The 26,079-nt window shown below is 37.1% G+C and overlaps 1 protein-coding gene across 1 annotated transcript in view; it reads left to right on the top strand.

Moving 5' to 3' along the window:
- The window catches only part of LOC150083068 (aconitate hydratase, mitochondrial-like), a 305,010-nt gene that overhangs the window by 105,113 nt on the left and 173,818 nt on the right, over nucleotides 1-26,079 (top strand). The window contains exons 8-9 of the mRNA XM_090377767.1: nucleotides 15,807-15,876; nucleotides 24,595-24,735. Of these exons, the coding sequence (XP_090233893.1) occupies nucleotides 15,807-15,876; nucleotides 24,595-24,735 (211 nt within the window). The remainder of the gene's footprint in view (nucleotides 1-15,806; nucleotides 15,877-24,594; nucleotides 24,736-26,079) is intronic.

The following is a 26,079-nucleotide window of genomic DNA, read 5'->3' as shown; positions in this document are numbered from 1 at the left end:
GCTAATGCTCCTAAAAACCAAAATAACAAACAACATAACTTATGTTCTCTTATGTGTGTGTTCTCTGAGAAAGTTTAAGGATGCCATTCTTGATGACACTGACCAAACAGGAAATATAGCTTGAAAAGTTTTGCTTAGACTGGTAGACTAAAGTCCTCCTGTATAGAAAAAAAAATGATTAGAAAAGAAAAGAAGGAAAATCTAAAAGCCAATGAGTTGGTATGTCTTTCTCTTTGTGAGTTTAGGGTTGCCTTGAATAAAAAAAGAGAGAATATATGGAAGAAAATTCCAAAACTCTTGGAATGCTAGTGAGATGCTACACCCCCTTGATAGTTTGTGATGATAGCATTAGCCAGTCAAGGAGAGAATTGTTTAGAATGTTATAATTAAGTCTCCACCATGATAGATGGACTTTATTCTGCCACTCTACACAATTTTTTAAAGTTACATTTCTTGTTTGGTTAGTGTCGGCAAGAATGTATGTATTTCACTCCTGACCTCTACAAAAACAGCTATTATAATTAAACAGACTCGGCTATTAACAAACACAGCCCATGCTGAGAAAAATTCTACCCTTATTTATTACCTTAAACTTAAAAGCCTTGTACACACTTTCCAGGGCAGAATTGATTGCCGTATCTGAGAATTGATCGAAATATTCAGACATTTTCAAATTTAATCATGACATGTGGCTTTATACCTGTAAAGTAAATCCTCAAATCTTCTCTCACCTTAAAAGATGAGAAATGTCCTGCAGTATCATTAACTCTGTGCCTCCTGGCAAACATACCCTGATGCTCTTCACCTATCCTTTTTTTCATAGTATATTTCCTGTTTCACTGATAGTCACTAACAAGAGTTGCATGTTCTGCCTTTGGGATGCCAGTATTTTGTGTGATGCACAAGTGTGGGTGCTTGCACTGAGCTGGGCAGCTGAGTGCTTGATGGGTCCTTCTTTTTAGTTCCTTCAAGGGCATCAACCGTGTTCTTCAATCTCTCGTATTCACCAATCAGAATGCTGAATTTGCACTTAATCTCCTCGCACTCTTTTCAGTGAAAACACAAGAAGTCATAACCTTTGGCTGTATCGTGTCTTGCTATAGACTATACACTTTATAAAATCATAGTTCATAAGAGAACCACCCTTGGAAGTTTCCCCCTGAGGCAAAGCATTCCCATTAGTTTGAGATATTTGCTTTGCTGCTCTAGTCCAAAATATGATTTTTAGCTTAATTTCAAATTAAAAATACAACACTAAACTAAGATATGCAAGTACAATAATAATGTTACACTATTCTCAGATTATGCTGCATTAGAATGTACTATCAGATTATGCATTATAACTCTGGAATGCCATATGTTTGAACATGTTTTTTTTTTTTTTATAAAATCATGTTCATATTGTTATAAATTTATAGTTTACAGACTTAAAAAAATACTTCTAATATTAATTATACTCCTCCAGAATCACATAAAAGAATATTAAATAGTGTTTACATTGTTCTTGCACTGATGTTATGAACACGGAACAGTGGCTACAAAACTCTTCTATTTTGACTCTGGTTTTTGCAGTTTCCAAAGCCAAGCAAGAAACAATTTCAAACCACCTACTTTATTAGATAAACACAGATAAAGTGCACTGTCAAATTTAAACAAAACGTTAACAAAAACCAGTAATTTCTAAGTAATAAAGTAAAGTAAATCTACATAAACAGGCTTCAAAATTTCTTACACTCTTTAGCTAGCCTTGATTTATGCTATTCATCAGAAATCTCTTGAATTTTTAATTAAGAAATTGAGATAAAACTCCTCTTGTGAAGGGTATTGTAAGTTACTGCGTACTGAACAGAATGGCCTTGAAGCGTAAAAGAAGGGGGGGGGGGAAATCGAGGTTGGCAACGCACATACTTTCTCTTTGGCCAGTACTTCTGTCATTTTCTTATAAACACCTTGAAACAATGGAGTTCTATACTACCAGTTGTTCAGTTTGTAAAATCTTAATTAGAAGAAGGATATACCTAATTAATTTCTCTTAACAGTGCATAAATTAAATGTAATTAAATTTAATTACATTACATTTTTATTTGGTTTGGCTTACAAGTTTATCCATTGTAGAGGAAGGAATTTTTAAATTTCTTAGTTTTTTCTGTCTGGTGTAAAGCAAGCTTACAGTATCAGCAGAAGAAAAAAAACACTTTCCATATTACCTGTTCATCTCCTGTTATATCTTTTTGGGTTCATGTTACAGTAATATCTCATTAATACAGACTCTATATATACAAAGTACTTGTTTATATGAAGCACATGCCATTCCCCTGCAAAAGGATAGACTTTTCTCTGTAAATATATTAATTTATTACAAAATTCGGTTAATATGTATTACAAAGTTCATTTTCACACAGTGAGAAATAAATATTGTTATTTTGTATGTTTAATACAAATTTTGGCACAGCTGTCCGATTATTGTCTCTGGTCACGCAGCTCCCTGCTTAACGAAAGATGGCACTGACTTGTTAGAATTTACTTTTGTGTAAATAAAACCAGTTTATGATAGCTACAACTTAAATGCACTCTGCAAAATGTCATTGTGACTAATGAGCTTAAATTAACAAAAGAATAAAAAAAAAGTTTTTCTAAGTTGTTTATATACACTCCCTCACTTTCTATAGGATTAAGGTCAGTTACAATTCTTACATTACACCAGTTCAAAGAGTCTTTTGCTACAGTACAGTATAATATATTTTTAGTACCATTTTATCTCAACTGATGTCTTTTTTTTTTTTTTTTTTTTTTGGAACTTGTGTCTTTAAATTAATTTAAAATTTGTTCATATTAAATCTTATCTAGCAGTGTTATGGCAAAAATACATAAACTGACAGAATTAAATCTGGAAATTAAACTGAAAATTATGCAAGAGGCTGATAGGAAGGATCAAAGTAAAAGACATTGCAAAGGAACACAACATCCCTTTACCTACTTTATCCACAATACTGAAAAACTTAAAAACTTGAAGCACGTGACACTGGAGCAGTGATAAAAATCAGGTAATGAATTCGTGGTGTAAAACACGAGGAGCTTGAAATAAAACTTTTTGAGTGGTACCAACAAATTGTGCATCTAATATTTTTTTTTTTTTTTTTTTATGTGAACCCCAAACACGAGAGGTATTAGAACCTATAGTACTTAGTACCGTGCTTGGGTTGGAGGTTGAGAAGACGAAAGAAGATATTTGTTGACATTGGACTTGAACTTCTGTAGATTGTAATTTTCAGGAAATACGTATGAAGGAAGGTTGTTCCAGAAAATGGCAGTTGAATGAATAAATGAGGAAGATGAAAAGTTGGTTCTGTGAGTTTGGAGTTGGACAGTAAATGGATGTTGGCTGGTGGCGGTACGTGTTCGGACTGTTTTGAAAGAGAGAGAGCGGGAATTATAGAAGCCAATTCAGAAGAACAGTGCTCATGGAAGTATCTGTAGAAGAGGCATGCAGCAGAAACAGTACGTCTACGAGAAAGCAAGTAGAGAGACTCTGTTAGAGATGAATCATTAATTAACCTAACTGCCCTCTTCTGAATGGAATCAAGAAGCCTGAGAGAGGTTTTGAGGGCACCACCCCAGATGTGGGAACAATATTCCATGGCAGGGCAGATTTGAGATTTATACAGAGTGAGCAGCTGTTTGGAAGAAAAGTAACGCCGAGAGCGAAAGAGAAAACAAAGTTTTTTAGATGCAGAGGAAGCAATATTTGTGATGTGCTTGTGCCAAGAGAGATTAGAAGTCAGGGTATTGCCCAAAAGAGATATATCATTTTGCCTAGAAATCGGAGTGTCACTAAAGATAAGCACAGGAGCAGAAGAATTTTGCGAGATATAAGACAAAACTGAGTTTTAGAAGGGTTGAAATTAACTAAGTTGTCTTTGCCCCATTGGAGAATTACCTGAAGTTCGGCATTTAAGGAATTGGTAGCAGATTTTCGAGAAGTTGAAGCTGATTGAGCAGGACAAGGTTTCTCAAAATGGAAAGTGGAATGCAATGTGCTGTCATCGGCAAAACTATGGATAGGATTTCCGGTCAATGGAAGAAGGTCATTAATATACAAGAGGAAAAGAGTGGGAGAAAGAAATGAACCTTGGGGGCAACCAGCATTAGTGGAGAAGTTAGAAGACAGAGAGCCATCCACCATCACCCTCAGTGAGCGATCAGAGAGAAAACTGGATAACCAATTACTAAAAACAGTTGACAAACCATAAGATGGAAGCTTGTTTAGAAGACCTTTATGCCAAACATGATCAAAAGCCTTTGAGATGTCAAGAGCAACTACTTGTGTTTCACCGAACCTTTCCATTGAATTAGTCCATAAATGGGTAACATAAGCCAGAATATCACCAGTGGATCGACACTGACGGAATCCATACTGGCGATCGTTGATCTGATGGAAGGTTGCTAGGTAGTTTAAGAGTTGGCGGTTAATTGATTTCTCCATTACTTTAGAAAGAGTAGAAGTAATTGCAATGGGACGATAATTGGATGGGAGGGATTTGTCACCCCTTTTAGGAACTGGCTGGATATGAGCAAATTTCCAAGCAGAAGGAAAAACACCTTTGGAATAAGAAAGTGAAAAAAGGCGGCAAAGAATAGGAGTAAGTTCAGGAGCACAGGTTTTGAGAACAAGTGGAGAAATACCATCTGGACCTGGAGCTTTCTTAGCATCAACATTCATCAAAATCTTTCTGATATCCTTTTGATGGAAGACCACAGGAGGCATTGAATGGAGTGTGTTGGGAATAGTGGGAGGTGTTTTACCAAGATCATTAATACATGAGCTGGAAGAAAAATGGGATGCTAGCAGGTCAGCTTTATCTTTGGCTGAAGTGACAACAGAACCATCTGGTTTGGACAGAGGTGGGAGCAGAGATGGGCAAAAGTTGGGGCCAATAGCTTTGACAAGAGACCAGAATGCTCGGCTACCATTAGGGCAAGAAGCAAGTTTTCTACTCTTAGCCTGTTCAAACTCTAGTTTGGACTGATTAATAACTGCTTTACAATTGTTGTGAGCTTTAGTGTAGGCAGAAAATGAAACTGAAGAATTAGAAAAAAGCCAATTACGATATGCAACATTCTTCTCTTGAACAGGGCGCATTATAGCCTTAGTTGCTAATGCACCAAAAAAATCCAAACAAACCAATCTCTTGAACAGCCTTGGCACATTTATTGGAAAACCAAGGTTTAGATAAAGGATGAGATTTTAAAGTGGAGTGTGGGATAAAGGATTCCATTCCTGCAAGAATAATTTCACTGACACGATCTGAGCAAACGTTAACATCAGAAGTTTTGAAACAGTAATCCGACCAAGGAAAAGAAGAAATGAAGTCTCGCAGATCATCCCATTTTGCATTCTTGTAATGCCAGACAACACGAGGTTGGGAATAGACATGAAATAAAGGTTCCATTGGAGAAGAGACAACCACCAAGTTGTGATCTGAAGTGCCTAAAGGACCTCTCACTTCAACCGTGTACTTAGAAGGGTTGTTTGTTGACTGTATGATTAGGATTGTCCGGTATTCTTGTAGGTAAATGAACAATCTGTGCTAGGTCATTAGTAATTGCAAAAGCCTCATCATCTCAACCTGCTGGGTTGGTGTGACTAGAAAACGGAAGCCAGCTGAAGTTGTGAAAATTAAAATCACCAAGGAAAATTACCTCACTGTTAGGAAAGTTGGACTGGAGAAAGTCAAGTTGCAAAGAGAGGAAGTCAAAGAGCTCCAAGTGATTAGTGGATTTGGGAGAACGGTAGAGACAACAGATGAATTTGACACAATGAGGTAGAGAAATTTTAAGCCAGAGAAGATCAAAGAGAGGAGATTCCAAATTGCCAAGTCTCTGACAGGGAATATCAGAACGGACATATGCACAAGTACCACCTTTGAGGCGAAAGGAATCATACAGCGAATAATTTGGGCATCTGAGATGAGCAGTAGTTGAATCAACCGATAACTGAGATTCTGTCAGAAAAAGTACATGGGGTTTGGCAGACTGCAAGTGGAAATGGACATCGTTGAGATTAGAATTGAGACCACGTATATTTGTGAAATGAATTAGGAAGTGCTTGGGAGGTTTAGATCTTTTCGCAGATAAGCTTGCTCTATTATTTTGACAATTCATGGTGTAATGGCATCTAATATGCCAATATCAGGTCTGATTTTGCAAGAAAAGGCAAATTATCTAGCTCAGCAACGTGGAATGAGCGACTTCAAATACAGCAGTGGCTGGCTCCAAAGATTTAAAAATGAATTACTTGGTTTCGCGAAATGTTTTGCTGCATTCTGGATTAGTCGAAAAAGAAAAGCTGCAGACTGGTTATGTTCTTTACGGTTCATTCTTGAAAACCCTGCAACCAAATATCACACGGTGTTAAGGTCAGGTGAACGTGGCAGCTATGCAATGGGAAACAAATGACTAATGACTCTTTGTGCAGTAAAGTGATGCTGGGGAAGCTGCTGCACTGGTCATGCGATATGAAGAGGAGCTGTTTATTTGTTATTTGGTTTTTGGGAGCATTAGCAACTAAGGCCATATTGCTCCGGGGATATGCGGTGGTTATTCCCTGACCTTTCTGCATCCTCCGTATTTGGTGTGAACGGACTCGAACCCCGGTCTAATGAAGAGGAGCCCCCATCTTGCATAAAAATTGTCTCATACAGGCATCCTCTTTGCTGCAGTTGAGGAATAATGTTAACAGTAAACTTACAGAATATGCTTGCGATGTTCACATTGTGCCTTTGTAGCTCTCTGCTGCTGGGAAAATTAAATTAACTCAGATTTATGCAAATTTTCTGCCCTCTTAGGAGCCCTATTTTTTAGTTTGGATTTAACTTTGGTGCAATTCAGTTTCTTTCTGTTTTTTTTTGCCAAGAGCACAAATAAAATTTTTTAATTTCATTAAGGTTTGTCTTATTTATTTGTTGGTACTTTGTCATGTCTTTCCTCTTGTACAGTGCCATAGTATCCCCTATCGGCAAATTTTGGAACTAAAAAAAAATTTTTTTTTTTCATGGGATTCTTCTTCCCATGCCTTGAATACTTTACTTACTAATTTAGTGGCATTCCTTTTGTAACTTAGAGCTACAGAGAGAGCTCTGAATAGGGATACTTTAATTATGGCCACCTTGTACATACAGGGTGTCTCAAAAATATTGGTACAAACGTTTAGGGGAGGTAGGTAGCATCTAAAGGAATGTGAATCGCATTATTCCTCAACTCCAGACACGATAGGAGGGAGTATATGATGAGAGCCCTGTAGATCAATTTGGTCCTGGAAAGATTGTGCAAGGCTCAAGAGGCAGAATTTTTTTCAGCCTGGTCTGTACTTGTTAACAGGAGAGACTGCTTCTACAGGGATGGGATACACTTAAATACAAAGGGTACTAGGAAAGTTTTGCAATACAGCTTTGTTTATTTAATTTTTTCAAAGTAATTTCCTCTACATTCAATACACCTCTCCATCCTCCGAAACCAATCTTTAAACCAGTTCTGCCAAGTTTCACTAGGGAGTAAAGCACACTCGTTGTCCAAAACCCGTAGAAGGTCCTCATCACTGGAAAACCGCCTCCCTTTTAGCTTCATTTTCACATGCGGGAACAGTGCAAAGTCGCAGGGAGCAAGGTCTGGACTGTAGGGAGGGTGCTCGAGAAGTTTCAGTCCTGTCGTGGTCAAATATTTGGTGCAGGCTTTGGCGCGGTGCAGGCTTTGGCGCCGCAGGTTCTTCATAGATCCAATGACTTTAGGCAGGCATTGTTCAGTATACCACTTAGCTGTGACTGTCTTCTGCGTGTCCAAAACGACACGTTCCACAATTCCACTCGATTTGAAAAATACAGCTATCATTTTCTTCTTTACAGATCGGGATTTTCTGACAATTACGGGTGTGTCGTCATCATCAAAGACCCAAACTTTGTTTTGAGCCTTGGTCGGCAGATCGTAATAGTACAGCCAAGTCTCGTCACCTGTCACGATGTTGTTCACATACCGAGATTGTCCCTTATCAAACTTTTTTAACATCTCCCGGCACCAAGTCACACATCGTGTCATCTGCTCTTCAGTCAGTTGATGCGGCACCCAGAGAGAACAAAGTTTCTTCACGTGCAAATGATCTTGCAGAATCGAACGAATTGCTGGTGCATTTAGGCCCAAAGTATCCTCTATCTGTTGGTGGGTCACTCGCCTGTTTTCGTCAAGCATTTTCCTCACAGCAGTAACATTTTCCCCCGTAACTGACGTTCGTGGCCTTCCCGGCCTCTCAGAATCCTCCAGAGTGAAATTTCCCCTTTGGAATTCTCTATACCACCTGAATATCGTTGTACGATGTGGACAATCATCATCTAGTGCAAGAGTCATTTCTTCTAAGCACTGGTCTATGGTTAAACCACGCACGAAATTATACCGCAAAACTGTCCTTATCTCATTTCGTGACCATGATGCCATCGCAAGCACTTTACACTCTCACTACTAATGAATAACTGAGCCCATCGACTTGGCGCGGCGGCTACTATGCACGTATGAACATGTCTCAACAAGCAGCTTCCTGTGATTCATTGTTGCGTCATATTGCGAAACTTTCCTAGTACCCTTTGTATATACATCTAGATAAGATGTATATATAAGGTGTGTGTTATAGGCCTGATGAGTATAATGAGCAATTGTGCAGAGAAATAGTGGGCCAGTAAATCAGAATGTCTTATAATGGGGTATTTTAACTTTCCAGATATTGACTGGAACTTGTGGGTTGGTCACTCACACACTAGAAGGACTTTTGTGGATTTATTGGATGACTGTTTTCTACAGAAACATGTTTGAGAGGCAACCAGAGGGAGTAATACTCTTGATCTGATTATCAGTAGTAATTCTTCATGCATTAAGAATCTGCAGATAAAGGAACCACTGGGAAACAGAGATCACAATGTATTGATATGGGAATTATTTAAAGATGTAACTACCATCAAGGCTAAAGGGAAGGGCTTTTGCTTTCATAAAGGTGACTACAGAGGTCTCAGACACTTTTTAAATTCTGTACAGTGGGATCAACTGATGATGTTACGAACAGTGAATTCTAAATGAGAAGCCTTCAGGGACTTAATTTTGGAGGCGACACAGAAGCCTATGGCAGTTATAAACTAGTCTGTAATCAAGTCACAAAGGAGGTTAGGCAGACGAAGGCAGATTACAAGAAATCTTTGGCAAAGGATGCAAAGAAAAACACCAAAGAGTTCTTTACTTATGCAAAATCTAGAAGGAAAGGGATGAATCAGATTGGACCACTTAACATAGATGGGTTGACTATTGTTGATCATGCTTAGGTTGCTGAGAAACTGAATGTGTATTTTGCATCTACATTCACACATGAGGAGTTATTCAGGAAAGGGAATGCTAGAGGTGTATTAAGCTGTGGTAAGCTAGATAGTCTTTTAATAACTGAGAGCAAAGTGGAGGAGAAATTGTTGAAGTTAAACATAAAAAAAAGCACCTGGGGTGGATGGGATCTATCCAGTTATATTAAAGGAGGCAGCAAAGGAAGTAAGCAAACTCTTAGCCATAATTCTTAGCCAATTTCAAACTCTTAGCCAATTTCACAAAGGGGATTCAAAAGGTGACAGACCTGTTAATTTACTTGTGTTCCGGGGAAAATAATGGAATCACTGGTTAAAGAAGCATTGCAGGATCATTTAGAAAAGACTGCAGTAATAGTTAAGACAGCATGGGTTTGTCAAAAGGAGGTCTTGTCTGACCAATTTGATTGGATACTATGATGTGGTCACAAAGGAACTGAATGCCAAAAATAATTTTGATATCATATACTTGGATTTCAGGAAAGATTTTGATACTGTTGCACATGGAAGACTGCTGTACAAATTGGAGAGGTATGGCATTAAGGGTAAGTTACTAAAATGGATAAAGGGATGGTTGAGTGGGAGATGACAGAGTAGTAATCAATGGACACTGCTCTTCCTGGATAAATGTTGTTAGTGGAGTTGCCCAGGGTTCGGTGTTGGGCCCCTTTGTTGTTTTGTGTATTTATCAATGATATTGATGACTATATAATCTCTATTGATGGAGGTTTAATGTCCAAGTTTGCAGATGATACAAAGGTTGGCAGGGTTGTTAACGACAGTAAAGACAATATGCTACTCCAATTGGATCTAGATAAGTTGGGAAAATGGGCTGAGAAGTGGCAACTGAAGTTTAACGTTGACAAATGCAAAGTACTGATTGCTGAAGAGAAATGTACCAACTTGTGGTACTACACTCAGGGAAGTGGAAAATGAAAAAGACCTGGGGGTAATTGTGCAGTCAAATATGAAATTTGCTGGACAGTGCAGACAGGCTGCCAAGGCAGGTCATGGAGTCTTGTCAATGATATATAGGAATTTTGCTAGCAGTGACAGGGAGGTGATTATCCCGTTATACAAGGCAGTTGTCAGGCCACACCTAGAGTATCGTGTACAGGTCTGGAAGCCTCATTTTAGGAAGGATGTAGAGTTGTTAGAACGAGTACAAAGAAGGGCAACAAGATTGGTGAGGGGAACAAAGGAATGCTCTTATCAAGAAAGGCTTAGGTTTTGCAAATTACAGTGCCTGGAGAGTAGGCACCTGTGAGGTGATCTGATTGAGGTGTATAAGGCCTTGAATAGGTTGAGCAAGCTGAATGCTGATGTAATTCTTCCTCTTGCTGAGACTAAGAACCTGAGGGGAACACAGTTTCAAATTGAGAAAAGACAGTTGTAGATTAGATGTGCGGAAATTTGACTCTAGCCAGCGGGTAGTTGATGGTGGAACAGGCTTCAATTGCATTGTATACCTCTGCTAATGATAATAATAAATGCCAATGCTAGTAACACTAAAGGCCACAAGGAAAAGAGTAGATTAACTATAGATTAAAGCCAGAATAGGCAAAATAGCAAAACGGAGTTACAAACAAGACTATCAAAAGACTGAAAAAACATAAATGGGCATATTTTTAAGAATAGTATCATGCAAAGCAGCAGATAACTAATTCTTAAATTGATAAAATATTTAAGCGATAGTATTATCATCAGGTGGTAGATGATTTTCATCAACCGGTGAAATACTACCACTTTGCTTATTGGAGGCTTGAAGTGGTGAAACCCACGTTTAGTCTCTAGAGCAAAGTTTCCGGCATCCCCCTCCCCCCATACTTCTCCTTCAACCCATGCATGGTACTATGTACTATAGGTTTTGATACCTTTCGTGTTTGGGGTTTTCATAAAAAAAAAAAAAAAAAATTAAAGGGTAAAAATAGCTAAGATATTTGAAGGGTAAATAAACAGAATAGGATATGGCAAATGCACTGAAGCGTGCAAAGCAGCAGCAATGGATGCAAATATAAGTACAGTTCGACCCTCACTAATCCGGTTCCACCGCTAATTTGGACATACTTTCCACAAATGTAATTTAAAATTTCCCAGGTTGGCGCACCGACCTGCTGCTAACTGTTTTGGTGGCGTTCGTTGCAGCATCAGCTGTTGCCGTGAACTTGTAAACACTGGCAAGCCATTCCCACTTGTTTTTCTGCATTTATTATTATAACCTGCTCACATTTAGCCCCAGCTGTGGTTCCAGTGCATAATGGAAGTGCCTCTTGTGGTGTTAATTGCAAACACCGTACATTGTCCATAACAGATAAAGTTGAACTTCTGAAAAAACTCGACAGCGGTGTGTCTGTGAGAAGTTTAACTCTGCTTAATTGTAAATTCCAGCAATTTCTCTCAGTTCCTCTTATCTTTATAATTTTCTTTTAGCCATTCCATTTTAGATTTTTTTTTTTTTTTTTTTTTTTACAACACACTTATACAAACTTGCGGAAAAACACAACACAATATGATGGATAATACAGCACACTAAAGAACTTGTTTTCACAAAATGTCTAACTATACTGACAAACTTATTGCGACGTTTGAGAGTTTATTTTATCGCAATTAGTTTTATTGCATCACTCGCTGCGGGTGCAATAAGCTAATCACAAACCACAGTCATATGTATGCCGTAATAGCATCACACGCATGTGGCCAACATGGCTTCTCAAGAAATAAAGTAGCCAACATACTTTAGTTATAAAACATATATGCAACATAAAAAAAATACTTTTTTTTTTTTTTTATATTTTAAGTGAAAAAACAACACTGACATTGCAATATTTATTTTAGAATTAATAACCAAATTATTTCTTGAATATTGTTTGGCTCCTGTGGAATTTTTTTCTTAAACTAGCTTGGCAGTCAACGTGTTAATGGTAGAATGAGGTGGTTAGCTGTTGGATAAAATGTATGTGCTAAAATAACCACCAGTGATTCGGCAAACTCACTAATGCGGCTCCCCACAGGTCCCAACCCTGCTGGATTAATGATGGTCGACCATATTATAAAAATAAGACAAATAAAAATAAAGATGATGGTAGTACAAAACGTCTGGAAAGCCACAGGACAAAAAAGGAAGATAGCCGAAAATGTAACCTTTAAAATAAAAAAAAAATGCAGTAACCTTTAAAATAAAAAAAAAAAGTAATGGCAGCCTACATCAGATAAAGGCAGTAAAAATTTTTTGTAAAAATACTTCAAAATGGGGAAGAAAAGCAAATACACAATTAATAAAATTAAAATGAAATTTGATGACAGCAAAGTGAATACTGATACATGATCAGTTATTTCATTGGTGGACTACACCTCACCATGCATCAAAAGACTGCGTTTCCATACTTGCAAATAGCTATGCAAGAGAAAATTTTAAAAATGGAAAGATATCTCTTACTATATTATGGACAAGGTACTATAACATATTATTGGATAGCACCATACTCAAGGTAATTGATGAAGAAAAGGACCTAGTGGTAATTATAGTCTAACAAACTTCCTGAAATTTGTTGTGCTATAATTACTATGCTCTGAAATTTTCTGAGCAGTGCTAACAAGCTCATATGCTTTTGTCAATAATATGCAGGAAATTTTGCCAGCAAGTACAAAGCAGTAGTTATCCCATTGTAGGTTAGGGTGTGTGTGGAACTCCATACACGTTTGAAAACGTAATTTTAGGAAGCAAATAGCCACTGTAGCCAAGTGGTCAAACACGGGTACATTAATACAGGTGTTACTGCTAAATACGTTGAAGCTCTTGTATTCTCTCTATCTTGTTAACTCCTCTGATCTTATAAGCAAAAAGGCCTTTGTGCTCTGGATTCATATTAATATTAAAAAATTATTGTGCCACAGAGCAAAAACTGAAAGAAAATGACAGGTTGCAGTTAAAAATATGTTTAATGTTACATAAAAATGCATCGATGTTCACACTAACAAAAAACACAAGTAAAAATAGTACATAGCTTGGACTGGAAGGCGTCCTTCATCAGTTGTGACCATTAATCGAAAATATAGAAATATAGAACTCTATGTGCACGCCATGGCAGTCATGTATGGTGAACTACGTGTATATAACAATTAGCTGTTAGAAGGGAAAGCTTGTAGCTGTAATTAATGCCTGGGAATATTGTCAATGCCAATGTTTGTCATCCAAGATGATTGTTGTGTTAGTAATGGGATGGACACGACATCCTCTATTTTGGTTAAAGGAATTACTACAGCACGAGATGTGCAGTGACTCCAACCAGGCGCAGTGACGGTAATGGCTGGACCGATCAATAATCATGACATCACGGTGTGGACCAATGTCCTGCTGGGTTGACGAGAAGTGCTTAGAAATGGTTGATTGCTCCATGTCCACTATACGGATAGCTTTATCATGTTCAGAAACATGACTGCTGAACTTTCTTCCAGTTTCCGTAACATTGCAGCCAGTGTAGTCACAGCAAGAAATGTGGTAGACTAATCCACTCTGCAGCAAGGGGGGAAAACCTGTGTTTTAACTCTTGAGATGACGGATCACAACCTCCTGCCCAGGAGTTGTAACCACTTTCCCCAGGCATTACAGCTACAACTACAACTTCAAACAGCTAATTGTTACATACACGTAGTTCACCATACATGACTGCCATGGCACGCACATAGAGTTCTATATTTTTGATTAACGGTCACAACTGATGAAAGACGCCTTCCAGTCTGAAAGCTATGTATTACTTTCCTGTATTATTTTTATTTGTGTTTTTTGTTCATGTGAACAGCAACGTATTTTTGCGTAACATTAAACTTATTTTTAACTGCAACCTGCCATTTTCTTTCCGTTTTTGCTCTGTGGCACAATAATTTTTTAATATCTTCTGATCTTATGTGGTGATCCCAGAGCATACACAGAAAATTGATTTTATCTGTTGGAAGAAGCACATAGAAGAGTAACAAGATTAATTAAGGGCATAAGAACATTTTTACCAAGAAAGACTGGTGTTCTGTTAATTGAAACCTTTTGAAGCTTCGTGTCTGCGTGGTGACCTTGTAATTGAAGTGTATAATGTTTTAAAAGGTGAAGTAAACCAAATGCTGATGGCATCTTTATCCTTTTTAAGATGACATGCCAAGGGGACATATATTCAAAATTAAAAATGTAAATTTGTCTTCAGAATAAATGTGTGGAAATTTGGATTTAGTCAGAGTTTATTTCAATTTATTGTTGGAATAAACTATCACCTAGTGTTGTGAATGTAGTTTGAATAGATTTAAAGGTATGGACAAATGAAGTGAGTGATTACATAGATTTAGGAAAATTAACAGAATAGTACTTAATTTTGATCTGCAATTAACATACAATAAATATTTTACTGATGAATTTCTTAGATTGGGTGCCAGTTTTTCCTTCTTTATACTGTATGGTAATTTATGTTGTACTTCATTGATTATGTGTCATCAGAGATTCACTAATTGAGAATGCCTTCTTTCTGATGAGGAAGGAAATGAGCCTCAAAACAGACTGTTATAGCAGTTTAATGATAAAACCAGGAGATAGTCTTTTGATCTTAGCCAAGTGGTCAGGAACAAGGGTGTAAGTACATGTACACATGGTTCAAGCTCACATAATGGTTGAATATGGTGCTATTTCTTGTATTCTCTTGTCTTGTAAACTACTCTGACTGTGGTCATACTGGGGTAAATAGAAAAATTAATTTAAGACATTAGTTTAAAAGTAATGCTTCTCTACACAATTTTCAGTTAAGAAAAGTTGATTCTTCTTTAATACTAAGACCATAGCATTAATTAGTAGAGTTGAAATTTGCTAGCTTCCTAGTACCTAGTAAGAAAAGATAGTCCTCAACATAACTAATTTATTTCATAGACCATATAACTTTTGCTATATAAAATATTCCAAATTATTAACACTAGTTTGAAGGCAATGGTTAAGGTTGTTTTTTTTTGCTCTGGTGCAAAAAAAATGTGCTAATGTGCACATATTTTTTTGCACGAGATAAATGAAAATGTTTAAAACGTGAAAAAATTTCATTTGTATGGGTATTTTATTTGCTAAAAAGTTAAATTTAGCCAAACAAGCAAACAGGACTCATTTTTAAAGGAAAGAAGTTTGAACAACTGAGTCAAATCAGCATTACAACATAGCAGCTCATTGTGCAATCTCTGTATGGTAGTTTGAACAAAAAAGCAGATATCTGCTCATTCACCAGTGTTGACCCATAAACTTATTTCTTTTTCTTAAATTGAAAAAAAAACTATCAAAGGCTAAAGTATTTTTAGCATTGTAACATTACTCTATGTTCATTAGCAAGTATTTATTTACTGAAGTTTTAAAGGTAAATGGAATTTAAAAATTTGCTTTAAAATTCTTGTTTGGGGACTTTTCAGATTATTTTGGAGAACTATTCATTTCCAGGAGTTCTTTTGATTGGAACTGATAGTCACACCCCAAATGGTGGTATGTATAATATCTGCTAACCTTTATTTCTCATACTTTATGTGTAAAATAACCTTGCAGTCGGTCATAGTCCTTAGTTATCAACAAAAATGGTTATGTGGGATCAGACAGGTGCCCAACTTTCTTTATTTCTGGAAAAACGTTTCTGTTTTTTTGAATTCTGCTTGCAGTTTACTAGTGCTTGACCTTTTACTAATGGATTGAAATATGTATTAAATGTCATTTTTTCCATAAAAAATTGGAAAATTAAATTTTTTTTTTACATGTTATTTTCAATAAATTAAAACCTTTATTAATTTTGACTGAAAAAAAAGTTATGAACATAGTATAAACGTGAAACTATTGGTCACTTCCATTTTCAAGTTTATAAAATGGTTATGTGCACAGTAGTACAAAATTATGCATGTTACGAGGAGTGGTATGAAATTAATGCATATGGATTTCGATAGGTGTCACTTCTTCCTTGATAATAAATTCAATCACCGCTCTTTGCTTGATACGTATATCTGTAACATCCATCATATTAACAGGAGAGACTGCTTCTACAGAGATGGGATACACTTAAATAGAAAGGGTGCAAGAATATTTGCTGATGCTATTGACGCAGTTTTAAGTGGGTCGGAAAAATGCTAGCTTAGGGGGATACAAGGACTAATAGATTAACAGTAACCACTGGCAGAGGTGAAAGTGATTCTTGCACTGCTTCTATTGGAATGAGCAGTAGCCTGGAAACAAGATGCAGGGTATTTCAGAGACTGCTGGGAGTCATTGCGGTACAAGTAAACACATGGGTTGTGTTAGGGTAGCTAAGAATAGGAACAGGTGTATGTATACTTGCGTGTACACCAATGCTAGGAGTTTAATAAATAAATTTGATGCATTTGAGGTATTGCTCAAAACATCAAAGGCAGATATTGTTGGGATATCAGAGACGTGGTGTCACACAGATATAAGGAATGCAGAACTGGAATTTGGGGAGTACAATGTGTACAGAAAGGATAGACAGGATAGGAAGGGAGAAGGGGTTATGCTATTAGTTAAGAAACACTTAAAATGTAAGGAAGTGAAGCCAGTCGACATCGCTGGACAGTGCGGTGTTGAGTCATTGGTGTGACATAAGCAATGGGAGATCAAAATTGAGAGTAGGAGGGTGGTATAGGCCTAATGACTCTGATGAGTATAATAAGAAACTGTACAGGGAAATAGAGTGGGCCAGTAAATCAGAGAATCTTATAATGGAGGATTTTAATTTCGCAGATATTGACTGGAATTTGTGGGTTGGTCACTCACACACTGGCAAGGCTTTTGTGGATTTATTGGATGATTGTTTTCTACATCAGCATGTTTGGGAGGCAACTAGAAGATCTAGTTGCCTCCCAAATGCATGAAGAATCACTACTGATAATCAGATCTAGACTTGATCTGATTATCAGTAGTGATTCTTCATGCATTAAGAATCTGCAGATAAAGGAACCACTAGGTGGCAGTGATCACAATGTGCTGAAGTTGGATTTACTCAAAGAGGTAACTACCATCAGGGGTAAAGGGAAGGGTTTTTGCTTTTGCAAAGGCGACTACAATGGTCTGAGACAGTATTTAAATTCTATACAGTGGGACCAGCTGATGTTACCAACAGCAAATTCAAAATGGGAAGCATTCAAAGAATTTATCTTGGAAGCTACTAGGCTTTACATACCAACTAAGAAATATTGTTCAAAGTTTAAGCCTAAATGGATGTCAGATGAACTAATGAGACATATGGCAGAGAAGAAAAATGCATGGGATACATATAAATTAATTGGATGACATGGAAGCCTATGATAGATATAAGCTGGTCTGTAACCAAGTCACAAAGGAGATTAGGCAGGCAAAGACAGATTATGAGAAATCCTTGGCAAAGGATGCAAAGAAAAACAGGAAAGAGTTCTTTACCTATGTAAACTCTAGAAGAAAAGGGATGAATCAGATTGGTCCACTGGATATTGATGGTTCAACTGTTGATGATCCTGCTCAGGTGGCTAACAAACTAAACGAGTATTTTGCATCTACATTCACACATGAGGAGTTATTCAGGAAGGGGAATGCAAGCAGTGAAGTAAACGTTTGCAGTGAGCTAGATGATTTTGTAATAACTGAGAGCAAAGTAGAGGAGAAATTGTTGAGGATAAACATAAAAAAGGAACCCGGGGTGGATGAGATTTATCCAGTTATGTTAAAGGAGGCAGCAAAGGAAGTAAGAAAACCCTTAGCCATAATTATGAGAGCTTCTTTGGACTCAGGGGAGGTACCCATAGACTGGAGAAGTGCAAATGTGATCCCAATTCACAAAGGAGGATCAAAGGCTGACATAAGTAATTATAGACCTGTGATGTTTAACTTCTGTTCCAGGAAAATTAATGGAGGCACTGGTTAAAGAAGCACTGCAGGATCATCTAGACAAGACTTCAGTTATAGCTCGGACACAGCATGGTTTTGTTAAGGAAAAGTCTTGCCTGACCAATTTGATTGGATACTATGATGCAGTCACAAAAGAACTGGATGCAGGGAATAACTTTGATATTATATATTTGAATCTTAGAAAGGCTTTTGATACTGTTGCAGATGGAAGACTGCTGCACAAATTTGAGCAGTATGGCATTAGAGGCAAATTGCTGCTATGGATAATGGGATGGTTGAGGGGAAGAAGACAGAGTGATAATCTATGGACACTGCTCATCATGGACTAATGTTATTAGTAGAGTCCCACAGGGTTCAGTGTTGGGTCCATTGTCATTTTCTGTATTTATAAATGCTATTGATGATGGTATAGCAAGCTTAATATCCAAGTTTGCAGATGATACAAAGGTTGGTCAGGTTGTTAAGGACACTACTGACAGTATGCTGCTGCAACAGGATCTGGAAAGGTTGAGCAGATGGGCTGAGAGGTGGCAAATGAAGTTTAACATTGACAAATGTAAAGTACTACATATGGAAAACAGTAACTCCAGAACAACGTATGAACTCTGTGGTACTACACTGACAGTGGTGGAGAATGAAAAATATCTGCCTGCACAATTACCCCAGGTAGACCTGGGGTAATTGTGCAGGCAGATATGAAGTTTTCTGAGCAGTGCAGACAGGCTGCAAGAGTAGCTCATGGTGTCTTGTCAATGATATACAGGAATTTTTCTAGCAGGGATAAGGAAGTGATTATTCCCTTGTATAAGGCAATGGTCAGGCCACACCTTGAGTACTGTATACAGGTCTGGAGGCCTCATTTCAAGAAGAATGTAGAGCTGCTGGAACGAGTACAGAGAAGGGCAACAAGATTAGTGAATGGAATAAAGGGTTGCTCTTCCGAAGAAAGGCTTAAGGTTTGCAAATTACAGTGTATGGAAACTAGGCACCAGCGAGGTGATCTGATAACGTTGGCGGTTTTACTTCTTTGAGCGATAAAGCTATGATTGTGATGCAATCCACAATTGAGAAATGTTTCCATGCCTCCATTACTTCAATAGATTCGGAATCAATGTTTTCCAAAATCTATTGTAACGATTTTCTGATATAATGCCTTGATCTAATGGCATGAGTTCCTGAGCAAACAGTTCTGTTGAATTATGGCTGAAGGCTTCACTGTGTCCAAGAATCGTTTTTGTTTGGAGGTAAACTGGAAGAGCACCATCAGTGGTTTTATATAATGAAAGGTAACATGAGAGTTATATTACTTTATACGGTGCCAGTGCTTGGTGGTGTTGTTAAATAGGAGGGAAGGAAATTGAGAAATATTCATAAGTGGCTGTACTAATAAGGCATTTAGTAGGCACCTGCGAATTGATCTGATTGAGGTGTATAAGGCCTTGAATGGGTTGAGCAAGCTGAATGCTGATGGGATTCTTTGTCTTGCTCAGACTAAAAACCTGAGGGGACACAGTATCAAATTGAGGAAAGATAGTTGTAGAATAGATGTGCGGAAATTTGCCTTTAGCCAGCAGGTAGTTGATTGGCGGAACAGGCTTCCATCTTTTGCTTTGGGAGCTAATAGCCTAAATAAATTTAAGGTTGAGCTGGACAGGCATTTGGAACGAATGGAGGGATGAAATGGGAGGGGTTTTTTTTTTGTTTTTTTTTTGGCTGGTGCTGCATAAGCTTGCTTTCTTGCATCGTATTCCTCTGCTAATGTTAATACTATAAATTTAAATTTTAAGTAGAAATTCATCCAGTGTGTCTGCTTATTTAAGTGGAGTGGGGATTGCTTGCTGGCAGGTTATGAAGACATTAGTTTAAAAGAATACAAATTTGCTAGCAATTCATATCAATTCAGATGAATATCAAACATTGACTTACAAAAAGAGTAGGACTTCCTTGTGATCTTCTCTTGTGTTTTTTGTGACCAGTATATTGTTTAAATGACATAGTAAATGTGATTGCCTTAAAGCCAACAGCAGAAAGACTTATGGATTGCCTTGGTATTGCACTATTTTTAAAGAGATCACCAAAATTTCTTTAAAAATAGAAGTTTTTTATGAATAATTTTTTTCTGAAGAATGCTTTTTCTTTAAAAAGCATTGTGAAAAGATTAATTTGTCATTTATTTAAAAGGTGAGATACTATGGCAGCATGGTGGGGGATGCTTGTTTACAGGTTATGAATATACAGTACTTTAAAAAAATACAAATATTCTAGTAATTTCCTGATAAAACAGTGCCATGGACTGAATGAAATTATAACTTCAAAATTTTGAAATAACTAATGCTGTTTTGATCTTTGAAGAGGTATGAAAAGTTGGAGGACTTGCTCCTACTCATTCTGCACTGGTTATTGTGGCCAGCAGAGGCTTAAACTGCCTAATAAATGGATTTGTCTTAATGCTTATATCATCTTCTTCATCTTATTTCATCTTCTCTTGGTATATTGCCCTCCATTAAACAATTGCCATTGCCAAAAGGTTCTAACTTTTAAATAGAACATGGTAGTTTGCATTAACATTTTTATCACTGCTTTGCAAAGATTTAGAATTATAGTGATCAGCCTTGTCAGATAGCTACAATTCTTTAGTTTGATGAGGGACCATAATTGTAATACAAAGGGTACTAGGAAAGTTTTGCAATATGACGCAACAATGAATCACAGGAAGCTGCTTGTTGCTGCATGTTGAGACATGTTCATACGTGCATAGTAGCCACCGCGCCAAGTCGATGGGCTCAGTTATTCATTAGTAGTGAGAGTGTAAAGTGCTTGCGATGGCATCGTGGTCACGAAATGAGATAAGGACAGTTTTGCGGTATAATTTCGTGCGTGGTTTAACCATAGACCAGTGCTTAGAAGAAATGACTCTTGCACTAGATGATGATTGTCCACATCGTACAACGATATTCAGGTGGTATAGAGAATTCCAAAGGGGAAATTTCACTCTGGAGGATTCGGAGAGGCCGGGAAGGCCACGAACGTCAGTTACGGAGGAAAACGTTACTGCTGTGAGGAAAATGCTTGACGAAAACAGGCGAGTGACCTACCAACAGATAGAGGATACTTTGGGCCTAAATGCACCAGCAATTCGTTCGATTCTGCAAGATCATTTGCACGTGAAGAAACTTTGTTCTCTCTGGGTGCCGCATCAATTGACTGAAGAGCAGATGACACGACGTGTGACTTGGTGCCGGGAGATGTTAAAAAAGTTTGATAAGGGACAATCTCGGTATGTGAACAACATCGTGACAGGTGACGAGATTTGGCTGTACTATTACGATCTGCCGACCAAGGCTCAAAACAAAGTTTGGGTCTTTGATGATGACAACACACCCGTAATTGTCAGAAAATCCCGATCTGTAAAGAAGAAAATGATAGCTGTATTTTTCAAATCGAGTGGAATTGTGGAACGTGTCGTTTTGGACACGCAGAAGACAGTCACAGCTAAGTGGTATACTGAACAATGCCTGCCTAAAGTCACTGGATCTATGAAGAACCTGCGGCCAAAGTCAAGAATGGACACCTGGTACCTCCATCACGATAATGCTCCAGCTCACCGCGCCAAAGCCTGCACCAAATATTTGACCACGACAGGACTGAAACTTCTCGAGCACCCTTCCTACAGTCCAGACCTTTCTCCCTGCGACTTTGCACTGTTCCCGCATGTGAAAATGAAGCTAAAAGGGAGGCGGTTTTCCAGTGATGAGGACCTTCTATGGGCTTGGGACAACGAGTGTGCTTTACTCCCTAGTGAAACTTGGTAGAACTGGTTTAAAGATTGGTTTCGGAGGATGGAGAGGTGTATTGAATGTAGAGGAAATTACTTTGAAAAAGTTAAATAAACAAAGCTGTATTGCAAAACTTTCCTAGTACCCTTTGTATAACCTGGCAATCGGTCATAGTGCTCCCAATTATAAACAAAAATGGTTGTGGGATCAGACAGGTGCCCAACTGGAGCGGTTGTCATAGCAGTGACTTATCTTTTAAATTAATGAAAGATTAATTTTTTGTTGATGCTGTTTCTTTAAAAGTTGGAAACTTGGGAAAATATGATTGTTGTGCTCTCACTATTAAGACCATTGCATTTATTAGGCAGTTTTACACCACAGCCTTTTTCATTCTGTCTGCTGCAATAACATGAGAGACAATGAAGAAGTTCTACTGGACAAAAATTTGAAAAGGCCAAAATAACGCTAGTCATTTTATAATTTCCTTTTTTTTTTTTTTTTTTTTTGTAATACACACAGGTTGATACAAGTGAATATAAATAGGTCAGCATTACTCTGACATATGAAGAGATAAATTCTGTAGCATTCAGAACTTCAAGAAAAAACTTGGAGTAATGTCTCAATACATCCTAATTGTACACATGAACAGCAAGGTGTTGCCTTTATTCAAAGAAATCTACAAATGTAGATAAAGTTCAAAATATGGGTAAGTACACACTCACACACACCCCTGCGCACACCCACATGCATGCACACACACAAGTATAGTAAGTATATACTTTTAGTGTTTTGAAAAATTTTGGGACTTATTTTAGGGTCCAAAATATGACAAAAAAGAAGTCACATGTCTGATTATAAATAGTTATGGTGCTAACTTTATGAATTAAAAAAAAATTCTATGGAGTTCTGAATGGTTAAAAAAATTAAAATAATAAAATAACAAATTATGATGCGTCATTATTAGATAGTTCAATTTTAAGACAAACCAAAGTTTGTACATTCGGCATCATTATTATAACATCTCATATTGTTATTGTTAAATCCTTCACAATGAGTTGCCTTCCTCTTATGCTTTGAATAAGTAACATTTCCCCATTAGAGAAGCCTACTGTTACTTATTCTTATTTGAGTACCATTAGCACCCAGAAGTTACCCTTTCAAAGCAAGTTGGCCTCTCACTGGTGGGCAGATAAGTACCCGGAGGTATAAGAGCTAATAGCCCAGTTATGGCTTATAATTAATATGAGAAATCTAAAAGATGTTTTTTGGCTAAATGCCTAAGAGTATGAAGGAATTTATTTATGCATGGGTAATACACACACATCATTTCTACTACCAAGGTAGTTTTAATGCATCATTTGATTATATCTCATATTGTGAATACCTTCATAATGAGTTGTCATGGTATTGCAGTATCTTGAATAAGTAACACTTCACCTATGGAGACTACATTGTGGAGTTATACTTCATAACTCATATTGTGGAGTTGTCCTTCATAAATGTGTTGTTACTATTGCATCAACAGGGTACCTGCCCACCCACTGATGAGAAGCCAGTAAGCTTCAAAACGGTACCATCTGGGTTGTAGTATCTGCCAAGAATAAGTAACTGCATAGGTGAAGCATTGGTCTTCTGCATAGGTGAAGTGTTACTTATTCAAGGTAGTGCAATACCATGGCAACTCATTGCATCTCAACAATATGAGATATAATCAAGTAATGCATTAAAATTACCTTGGTAGTAGAAATGATGTGTGTGCATTACCCATGCATAAATAAATTTCTTTCAATATGAGAGATGTCAAGAGACACTTCTCCTATTAATTATTAGGAGTATAAGAGGAAGGCAACTCACTGCGAAGGATTTCACAATATTAGATATGTATAATAATGATGCCTAATGTATAAACTTTGGTTTGTCTTAAATTTAAACCACTAGTAATGATGCATTTTTAGTAAAAAATGTCAGTTTGAATTATTTTTACATACTTTATCTCCTAAAATTTTATTAATAATAAATAAAAATAATCAAACGTATTTTACTACGTATGTGTCTGCTTATTCTTATTTATTTTTATTACTTTATTATTTTTTACCATTTAAAGCTTTGTAACTATTTTTTAACTTTCAAACAGCATATATAGCTCTGTAATTTTAGAATCGAACCCCCCTTTAATTTCCGATTTTGGATCCTAGAATATGTACCAGGGTTTTTTTGCACATAGTTTTGAAACACTGTGATGTGTTTCAAAACTATGTGCATAAATAACTTGCACATTCTAGTTTCACAGAATGCAATTTGATAATTTGCATTTTTTTTAAATAACAGCAAAATGGTGTAAATAAAGGAAATAATATAAGAACTAAAACTAAAAAGCAGTATTTTAATACATTGATTATAAATGGTAGAGGACAAAATAAAGAAAATTAATTATTCTTATTTGCAGAAATTTTGTTATTTTGATAAATATTCAGTAAATTTTCAATGTTATTTTTTTAATAAAAAAATTAAGAGTAATAAAAAGATTTATGATTAATTAAATTAGGTGGACTTGGAGGTGTTTGCATTGGAGTTGGAGGTGCAGATGCAGTTGATGTAATGGCTAATATTCCTTGGGAATTGAAATGTCCTAAAGTCATTGGAGTGAAATTGACTGGTAGTATGTCAGGATGGACATCGCCCAAAGGTAAGCTCTTTGTATAATAAATGATTATTGTGTGTTAATGTGTTTCTTGTTTTCTCTGTTATTTTTGTTTGTGCGTGTGCACCAAACACAGGTTTCTTGAGTTCCTTGCATTTTTCTTAACAAACAAACAAAAAAAAAGTGATCAGATGTGTCATAGTGATCTTAATATTTGTTAGAGAGCATACCTGCCCACATAAGCTCGGAAGACTGCGAGTGGAGAGACTCTGTTAGAGATGAATCATTAATTAATCTAACTGCCCTCTTCTTAATGGAATCAAGAAGCCTGAGAGTGGTTTTCGGGGCACCACCCCAGATGTGGGAACAATATTCCATGGCAGGGCGGATTTGCAATTTGTACAGAGTGAACAGCTGTTTGGAAGAAAAGTAACGCCGACAGCGAAAGAGAAAACCAAGTTTTTTAGATGCAGAGGAAGCAATATTTGTAATGCGCTTTTGCCAAGAGAGAGAGAGAGAGAGAGAGATTAGAAGTCATGGTAATCTCCAAAAGAGACATATCATTTTGCGTAGAAATCGGAGTGTCACCAAAGATAAGCATAGCAGCAGAAGAATCCTTTTGTGAGATATAAGACAAGACTGAGTTTTAGAAGGACTGAAATCAACAAAGTTGTCTTTGTCCCACTGGAGAATTACCCAGAGATCAGCATTTAAGGAATTGGTAACAGATATTTGAGAAGTTGAAGCTGATTGAGCAGGGCAAGGTTTCTAAAAATAGAAAGTGAAATGCAATGTGCTATCATTGGCAAATCTATGGATAGGATTTCCAGTCAATGGAAGAAGGTCATTAATATACAAGAGGAAAAGAACTGAATCTTGGGGGGATGCCGGCATTAGTGGAGAAGTTAGAAGACAGAGAGCCATCTACCATCACCCTCAGTGAGTGATCAGAGAGAAAACTGGATAACCAATTACAAAAAACAGTTGGCAAACCATAAGATGGAAGCTTGTTTAGAAGACCTTTATTCCAAACACGATCGAAGGCCTTTGAGATGTCAAGAGCAATTGCTTGTGTTTCACCGAACTTTTCCATTGAATTTGTCCATAAATGGGTAACATAAGCCGGAATATCACCACTGGATCCACACAGACGGAATCCATACTGATGATTGTTGATCAGACAGAAGGTTTCTAGGTAGTTTAAGAGTTGGCGGTTAATTGATTTCTCCATTACTTTAGAAAGAGTAGAAGTAATTGCAATGGGACGATAATTGGATAGGAGGGATTTGTCACCCTTTTTAGGAACTGTCTGGATATGAAGAAATTTCCAAGCAGGAGAAAAAACACCTCTGGAATAAGAAAGTGAAAAAAGGCAGCAAAGAACGGGAG

Source organism: Mastigoproctus giganteus, chromosome 7 (assembly GCF_048544385.1).
Source record: "Mastigoproctus giganteus isolate SK-2022 chromosome 7, ASM4854438v1, whole genome shotgun sequence".
NCBI lineage: Eukaryota > Metazoa > Arthropoda > Arachnida > Uropygi > Thelyphonidae > Mastigoproctus > Mastigoproctus giganteus.
Note: the sequence above shows the minus strand (reverse complement) of the source record. Positions and strands in the feature narration are given on the sequence as shown.